The sequence below is a fragment of the Synchiropus splendidus genome, chromosome 14 (genome assembly GCF_027744825.2).
Source record: "Synchiropus splendidus isolate RoL2022-P1 chromosome 14, RoL_Sspl_1.0, whole genome shotgun sequence".
Classification (NCBI taxonomy): domain Eukaryota; kingdom Metazoa; phylum Chordata; class Actinopteri; order Syngnathiformes; family Callionymidae; genus Synchiropus; species Synchiropus splendidus.
The window spans coordinates 3,172,632-3,181,589 of NC_071347.1; the positions used below are offsets into that span (position 1 = coordinate 3,172,632).

General features: G+C 39.2%; 1 protein-coding gene across 1 annotated transcript; it reads left to right on the forward strand.

The window, feature by feature from the left end:
• Nucleotides 1–1,804: 1,804 nt before the first annotated feature.
• alx1 (ALX homeobox 1) lies at nucleotides 1,805–8,562 on the forward strand. The gene is made up of 4 exons (XM_053886153.1): nucleotides 1,805–2,098; nucleotides 2,242–2,537; nucleotides 3,300–3,428; nucleotides 7,982–8,562. Exons 1-4 carry the CDS (start codon nucleotides 1,909–1,911, stop codon nucleotides 8,309–8,311), a joined length of 945 nt encoding a protein of 314 aa, XP_053742128.1. The 5' UTR covers nucleotides 1,805–1,908; the 3' UTR covers nucleotides 8,312–8,562.
• Nucleotides 8,563–8,958: the final 396 nt, after the last annotated feature.

The following is an 8,958-nucleotide window of genomic DNA, read 5'->3' on the forward strand; positions in this document are numbered from 1 at the left end:
ACGTGACACATGGCGGCTGGTTTTTCTAAGATGAAAAACATTTTAAAGTAAAAATACTATTCCAGGGCACCGTGTGTATATATATATATATATATATATATATATAAATATATATATATATATATATATATATATATATATATATCAGCATGTCAAACCCCACGCTGTCATTGTTGTGTCTCGCCTTCCTAAAGTGGCATACATTTTATAAACGGAACATGCATTTATTCACTATAATAAAGTGCATCTCTCTAATAAAAGAAAACTAACTATGCAATTTTCCATTTGAGGATAATAGAGTCTCTCAGAGCGCTTGATGACACCTGTAGGTGAAAATATAATAAAATGAAATAAAATAGAAATCAGTGTTAAAATTCTTCTTATTATTACATTAAATATTTCTATTAATTTCTACTCCTCTTGACAGTATATATGTAACTTGAGAAAAAGTTGTGTGATGCAAAATGCAAATGCATCAAAGATAATTTACAACAAAAAAATTAACAGCTCTTATTGGGGGTGGCTTGTTTCAGTATTAGTAAGATATCGTTTTTTGGTGTAAAGGAACCTCCATGGGCTCTAGTCAGGGATGTTGTCATTGCTGCTACTTGCAGGACCTTGGTCACTGACCACTGCGAGCTACTGAAGCCAAGGAGCATGAGAATGTGGTAGTTATAATAGTTGTGATTTTACACCTCACTGACGGATGTGTGAAGATCGAATGTACACTTTCTTCTAAAACAGTGCTATTATTCTCCATATTCGCAGCACTGCCCATCTGAAGTGCAAACATCCGCGCACTTAAGGACCATGATCCTTCAGGTGCCTCTGGGACCTGAGCAGGGGTTTCTACCGCCGGTGAACTTTTCACATTTTCTCCTCAGTGTGAGCTGATGTGCAGGGTCGATCTAACCCCCCTACCCTTCCCCAATAATACCAGCCCACCTCCAAAATAAAAGCTGTTTATTTACACTCCCCCTGCTGTGGCACCGTACAGCCCCAAGTACGCAAGTGACCCCAGAGCGAACCAAAACTACAGGGGCGCTGCACATGGCAGGTGGTGCTGCTGAGGGCTGAGGTGGGACACACAGACTTTACTTAGAGGTAACATGAACACAGCAATAAGTAGAAATGGACTTTTTTTTTTTAAAGCGAAACACTGCCTATTGTGTGGCTGCAGTCTTTCATGAAACTCTACTCTACTGCAGAAGGGTGTTTGGCCTTTTACACACACACACGGGCACAGCACATTTGTGCAGCAAACATGTAACATCAAACACAAACCTGCAAATTTAAAGTGCATTAGAGCCACTAATGACCTTCTATTGACCTCTGCATCGCTTCACTTATTATGATTGTGATTTAATGCCACATTATTTCTGCCATGTTATTTTATGGGGAAAAAGGTTTGTCATTCCGCCCAATTGGATTTTAAATGTATACATTTATGGTTTGAAAAATCACTTTTTCGTTCATGCACAGTGTTGTTAAGTCTAGTCTTTTTTGGGCAATGCCATATATTAATATTACTGTTTATAGTTACGACAAAATAGTTTCATTCTGTCGCTAAAACCCTCTTCTGTTTTGCTTTCTTCTATTATTACCGTCATCGTGTTAAATAACGGGGCTGTCAGGTAAATGAAATAATGGCGGCCGATTGTTTCCTAATTTTGCCGGTCCAGATTGCCTGGAGTCCTGGTCCAGATGGGTGGGAGGAGTGTCCGGAGAGGAGGGAGAACTCCGAAGAACCTCATCCTCTATAAAGACTTGGTGCCTTCCAGACACAGCGCAGAGCAAATGAACACAAAGTTGCGAATTATTACGTTTACCTCCGGTGACCGCTCTCCGCAGATTCGCTTCTTTTCTGATGCCGGTATTTAATTCAATTTGAGCGCATTATCTTGTAAGATGATGGAGTATCTGGAGGATAAATTCGCTCTGAAAGGTCCGGCGATGAAGGCCACTGACTACTACATGGACCAGGTGATGGAGAGTCTGGACAGCGGGCCTTACTTCAGCAAGTCTCCCCAGAAGTGTGTGCAGGCCTTCGGACTGCAGAGCGGCGAGCACCGCTCCTCTCCCCGCGGAGATCAGAACGGTGAGTGAAACGTTTCAATTTAAACCGCCTACAAAATATAGGTACTTTTCTAGCTTGTGTTTTTCTTTTACGAATGTGTTTTGTGCGAAGTATTTTTGTCCCTGCTGCTGTGGTTGTGACAAGAAAATGCGTCTTCTCTGAAGCCGGTTTCGTGGTGCCAAAGTCGGATGAGGATACTTTGCACACGGACCTCGGCAGGTCGCTGGACAGCTGCTGCACTCTGCGAGCGTCGCCCGGCTCCACCGGGCCGGACAAAACGGACGTGGACGACAAGTGCGACAGTAACGTGTCCAGCAGCAAGAAGCGGAGACACCGGACCACGTTCACCAGCGCGCAGCTGGAGGAGCTGGAGAAGGTCTTCCAGAAGACCCACTACCCGGACGTGTACGTGCGGGAGCAGCTGGCCATGAGGACGGAGCTGACCGAGGCCAGAGTCCAGGTAGGTCCACCCTGACAGAAGCCATCGAATATTCCACCTGACACTTCCATTTCGCGTTGGTTACCAGCCTCTCTTTTCGTGTTTTAAAATCTCGTGCAAATGCCGCACCAATTCGTTCTTCCCCTCACTTTATAAGCGCCAGTACTACCAAGTTTTCCCGATTAGTTCTTCATTATTATTATTTCAGTTAGTAAAATATATAGGGTTTATACATTGGTCACGTACTGTGATATTTTATTGTACTCAGTTTGAACGATTTTCAGCTATTTTCGATTAATATATTATTCATTATTTATTTAATTTATCTCGTGTTGTGTGGAATATGAAGCTTTCGGATGAAGAACAAAAATATTATGTGTCAAATAATAATAATAATATTAATAATAAGTGCATGCACAAGAAAAATGCAGTTGAAAGTAAAAACCTAGTAATAATCGCTTAATGTCTTATCGTTGAGTTGGTTTTCTATTTCACACAGAGAAATAATCAGTTTAATATATAGTCTTAGTGTATTCTGCATTTCTCTTTCTGATCTGATTCATAATCAGCTCAATCATATATTTAATGATGAATTCAATTGTTGTTTTTCTTTTTAAATGTTACAATTTGACATAGTCATTATTTTGTGTGAATTTGCTTCATAATGTTTATCAATTATCTCTTATTCATGGAAAATAAATTCTCTAATCTTCCTCTTGTCCCCCATAAAAGAGGGAGTGTTTCATGTTCGATTCATTCTTTCCCACTCTTTCTCTGCCACAGGTTTGGTTCCAGAACCGAAGAGCCAAGTGGAGGAAGCGAGAACGTTACGGACAAATCCAACAAGCTAAAAGTCACTTTGCTACCACGTACGATTTATCGGTGTTACCAAGGACAGACAGCTACACACAGGTACGTCCGGCTCAAACAGTTTCAATTGGAATCAAGCGTATTTTACTCAATATTAATGTTGAGCTCACGCATCTAGCAATCTAACTTAAAATGCGTGTATCATATTCATTTTTTTTGCTGACACCTTTGACCCTGAGAATTGCTACCCTATTTGTAAATATTACATGCTTATCCGTGATTTGTATGATCTTGCCTCGTATAAAAATTGTAAATGTAAAAAATAAAAGAGGAATGATGTATTGAATTGATCTTTGAGGATAAAATACTTTTAAGCGTAATGTGAATTAAAAAAAAACCCAAAACATTTTGCCTTAAAATAAATAAATAAATGAATTTAAAAGTATCTTTTTCATTGTCGCTTTTAATGAAGAGCATCATTATTTTAATCCTAATTCTTTAATTTCAAAACAAAATTGTGGTATTACTCACTGCCGGCTCTAAAAGTATGTATGAATTTGCTTTCATTTGAACATAAAAAGATGGTTATACGTATGAGAAAAGTTGCAATCTTTAAAGCCGCGATATAAGTTGAATTTTGTGAAGACTGATTTCATTTGATCAGAATACATTACATTCATATTGTCTTTCTCGCAGACAGACCAGACTGAATATGCAGTGAAGGATACCTACAAATGGAAGTGTTTGTTAGTTGAATAATAGTACAAACATAAAACAATACATATAATAATAGTAACATCAATAATAATAACTGTTTTTTTTAGTTAATATGAATTATGATTTTATTATTTAACTTTCATTACATTTAATTCACTTAAATTAAATTGAACTTTTTGCTGTAAATAATCACAGAAGTTACACCCATCTAGTCGGCGGATATGTTATGTAAACCATCTTCACTAATAAGTGATTCATGATGGAAATTTAAATGATATCAACCCACCTGTTCATGCAATATTGTTCGATAAAACGATAACCAAACAATCTAAATAAATGGGACACAAATTTAAATCCATTTAAACAATAACAATAGTTGACAGAAACGAGTACAATGAGGTGAAAACTGGGTGTCTAGTACTAGTGCATCTAGTGAACACATGATTTTGAGCTGGTGTGAGGAGAGAGCACTGTTCAGGTTGCTTCTTTCTAAATCTGTCGTGACGCTGTAACTGCCGAGGGGATTGCATGAGGTGACTATTTTGTTTGTCAAATAATAGAAACCCCCGGACATTTTCTGTTTCAGTGAAAGCTGAGTCACATGTTGGTCATGGCAACTCAATAAAAGCATGATGATGATGATGATGATGATAGTGAACTGCATGAGGAAAAGCTTGTTGGTTCAAATGATGGTGAAATCATGAAACAAAACAAAAAATACACTAAATGTCAGATAAAACAATATGCCACTTTTTTGTATTGATTCTATATAACGCTGGGAAGTATAGGTCATGCAGCTGTCAAATGTAATTACAATGTATTAGAGGAGACTCTAATAAACATCCATGGACACTCACAGCACATTGTTAGATATAACAATGATGACCCATTTCAAACTCAGGGCCTGCCGCATCATTCTAACCAGCCTACAGGGGCTTTAAATAAGTCACATATCATATCATGAATTGGTGCGTATGTCACCAGAAAACGGCAGCGTTTCACCGCCTCTCCAGTCATTTGAAATGAAACACCCGTAGCGGATGGGTGGTACTGTAGCTCTGATGGCTCGATGGCTGCTCACCTTGTGACGGGGAGGTCGCTGCTCCGCTTCCAGGTGTGTTTGTGTTGATGGAACTCTGAGTAAGAAACATTGGTCCTGATGGTGCGTTGCTGCCTACTGTACTGTGAATATGTGTCTCAGCGTTAAGTCTGTTGGGATATGAGAAAACTTGGCAGAACAATCGAATGGATTGTCATCATCCAGCCATCCCCATTAAAAACAGTGGTGTGAATAAAAAATAATAATACATTTAAAAAAATGTCTGAGGTAAAGGACGACTTTGCACTTAGTTTCTCATATTTTCAATGACAGCGTGTGCAGCTCTCAGGAAAAACAAGTATAACAGTTTGTCACATTCGTAGACCTGATACATAGACAGACCTGTTGCCCTTCATGTTTTGTGCATCTACAGTACGTAACGCTGCCAATCTGCCTTTTCAGTTTTAGTAACATTCTGAGGTTTTTTTTTTTTTTAAATAGCTATTTGTTGTTAGAATATCACACCATATCCCACTATATATACCATAAGACTATTGCATTGTGATGAAGTTTTTGATTGTTTTGTATTAAGACAAATGACAATGTTGATTTTCCGACAGCCTCCAGATGACAGCAGACATTTTGAAATTACGAATGGTGTGTTTACAGCGAGCTGTTTAGTTGGTGGCGTGCGTGAGATAAGTGGCTGTGGTACATCAGACGTTCACACTAAGTCTGCAGAGTGTCGAAGTGAAACCCTTAAAGTTACTTGTCGTTCGGCAATAATCGCATCAGATGCAGAGCTGCCACTCCAGTGTCTCGTGCAGTTTCTAACTCAGGAGTGAGATGTTGAGGATACAACCCCGATCAGTCCGAGGCTGGAGTGTGATGTTGTATATTTTATTTATTCTGAAACCATTTATTGCGAGATAAACCTGTCAATGTTGAAGATTCACATGAAACTTTGGTGGGAAAAAAACAATGTGAGATCATTAATTCCCAATAAATCCAGCTGCGGCGACATCGGTCAGTCCATCATGTCGGACGGAGTTTGTCCTGCGATAAGCAGCTGGACACTGATTAGAGCGCGCGACGGCTGGATTGATGGGCTGGGATCCCATTTCATGTCGACTGCACATTCATCTTGAAGTCCGGACAAAGGTCAAGTCCAGGAAAGAGGTGTGAGCAGACGGAACGTGTCAGCTCGTCTCTCTTTCGTAGGTGTTTCCTTTCAGAAACTCCGATTAGTCGTCCTGAGTGTGGAGGCCAGATGGAGGAGCGCAGCAGGGAGAGGAGTGTGTTGGGACTCAGCTGACAGCGCACTTTATGAGTCTCCATCATTGAAATTTCAGGATTATCCCCCTGGTAACTGCTGACATCACATCTGAGCCTCTCTGCAGCATGTGCTCGTGTTAGTTTATTAGTAAGTTGTGTTGAAGAAGGTCGGTTTAATGGCGTGTTGATGCCTTTTCTGAGTCACGTTTGGACCAGTCTGTCACTCCTCTAATCCCCAGCTGCTGCAGTAGTGTTTGTCTTTCAGTCCAAATGAGCTGAAGCTGTTTGTGTAAATCTGAGTGAGTGGCTCACTTGTGCTGTGAACAGAGCAGAACAGGAACGACCGACTAAAGAGAGGGATTTCTCACTGCTTTTGCTTCAGTAAACAGTCATGTTGTCTGACTCAGGCAGGTTGCATAGTTTCTGAGAGCAGTCCTCCTGTGACAAAGGAGATTGAAAATTACACACAGTTTTGTTCTCATGTTTTAAAATCATTCGACAACCAAGGCGACATCCTCCTTTTCCATAGTTCAACACCCAAATGACCCTGAAAGAGTGTCTTAAAGTGCAGAACAGCAACACTAATGGTCTGGACTTTAATAAAATGTTTGGAAAAGCAGTCTTTGAAACCACAAAATAAACAAAATATTTGTGAGTACTGAAAAGAAATATGACTGAAAAAAATATTACAACACATTCTTCATGTCAGAGAGATTTTTCTCATGCGGTTGTGTCTTTCAACCATTATTTTCTTGCTGTTTTCACACTTACCAAAACCTTGGTCAATTTTTTTCATTTGTGTTTTGATAATTTCATGTCAGTGATCTGTTGTGAATATTCACGATAACATGTTTCAGTCTTCACCTCATTTGAGAATAAAATAATGAAGAATAATCACCCAGAAATTTGTTCAAATTGACATGAAAATTTGAATCTATTATTAGTTTTTAAATAAATCTACAAAGACTCCTATTCTTTTCAAAATTCCTTCATTTCAAAATACTCAAGATATGCTATTTCATGTCTGTATTTTTTATTAGTTTCATGTTATAATGTGCTATATTAATAAAATTATTATGCCCTCAACAGTTTATACTTTCATAAACGTTGCTTTCAACTTTCAATTTTGATTCAACATAACACTCACATTTCTCTGTGTTTTTATTACCTTTATTTCTTTTCATGTAGTGAAGCACTTTTCGGTGTGCCATTCTTAAAAATGTTTCTATCCTCGTTTTTTTTTATCCTTAATATTTTTTGCATTAGCCCCTGATTATAAATGCTTAATTTAAAGCATTATTATTTCCTCAATTTAAAGTTCGGACACATTGATTTTGGAAGTTTTTGTTTCTATCATCTTTAGACCAAAATTACAAATTAAAGTTTTATATGTTTTATGTAGCAGTCTTTCAATCTAATGAATTTAATTTTTTCGTTTCAATATATTATATATCTATCAATATTGGTTGGAACATCAACTCTTTATATATCTATATATTATTATTAAATTATATGTATTTTTTCTGATGTATGTTTTTCAGTGCACAGTTGGCATTCTCTTTCACATGTCTGGCTTTAGTAAAATGTGTCCCATGACATGACTCTCTGTTTGCTTTGCCATTAGATCCCCAACAACCTGTGGCCCAGTCCGTCTCCAGGTGGCTCGGTGGTCTCCCCCTGCATGCTCCCCCGAGGATCTCCCCCTTGCGTCACCTCCTACTCGCCTCGCTCGTCCTCTGGCACCGCTGAATATGTCGGCTTTCCAAACCACCAAAATCAGTTCAGCCACGTCTCCCTCAACAACTTCTTCAGCACTGACTCCCTCCTCACTCCAACCGCTAATGGTCACCACGCCTTTGAGACCAAACCAGAGTTTGAGCGACGCTCATCCAGCATCGCAGTACTGCGCATGAAGGCCAAAGAGCACACAGCCAACATCTCCTGGGCCATGTGATGGAGGTTGGGGACTTTAGGTAATTTAAAGGACAATCATTGACTTCGGATTTGTTTGTATCTTGTGTGATGACTTTGATCTTCACCCATTAGCTTTGATCCCAGCAGGAAGCTGACCTGCTGCCGTGCTGTTTGTACGGAAACATAAATGACCTTTATCCATTTATTCCACTGTGGATCGCTGATATGTGTTTGGTTTTGGCACAAGGGATCTTCACTCAACTTTGGACCGGAGAGGTTGACAAGATCAGATACAGGCAAAACAATAAACCTTTTTCAAACTCTTTGTTCCAAATTGTCTCTTGTTCTATGTTCAAGTAAAGAAGCAACACTTTTCTGCTGTGTTTTGCTGTCTAAAGGCTACATAGAAAGGTAAACTACACCATAATCCAGTGGTGTCTAGTTTGGACAGCCTTGCCATAATCTAAACCTGGATCAGTGAATGAAAAAAAGACAAGTAGAATCAAGTGTTAGCCAGAGAAGTCGGACCCAGGGCACGGAGGAGATCCATGGAAAAAAGAGGAGAACTGCTTGCAGACTGATCACAGGTTTGCTCTAAACTGGAATTGTACATCATTTTCCTCAGTTTTTCAACCAGGTTCCTCATGTTGGATGCGAAAAAATTCAATTTAACTGATTGGAAAGAGC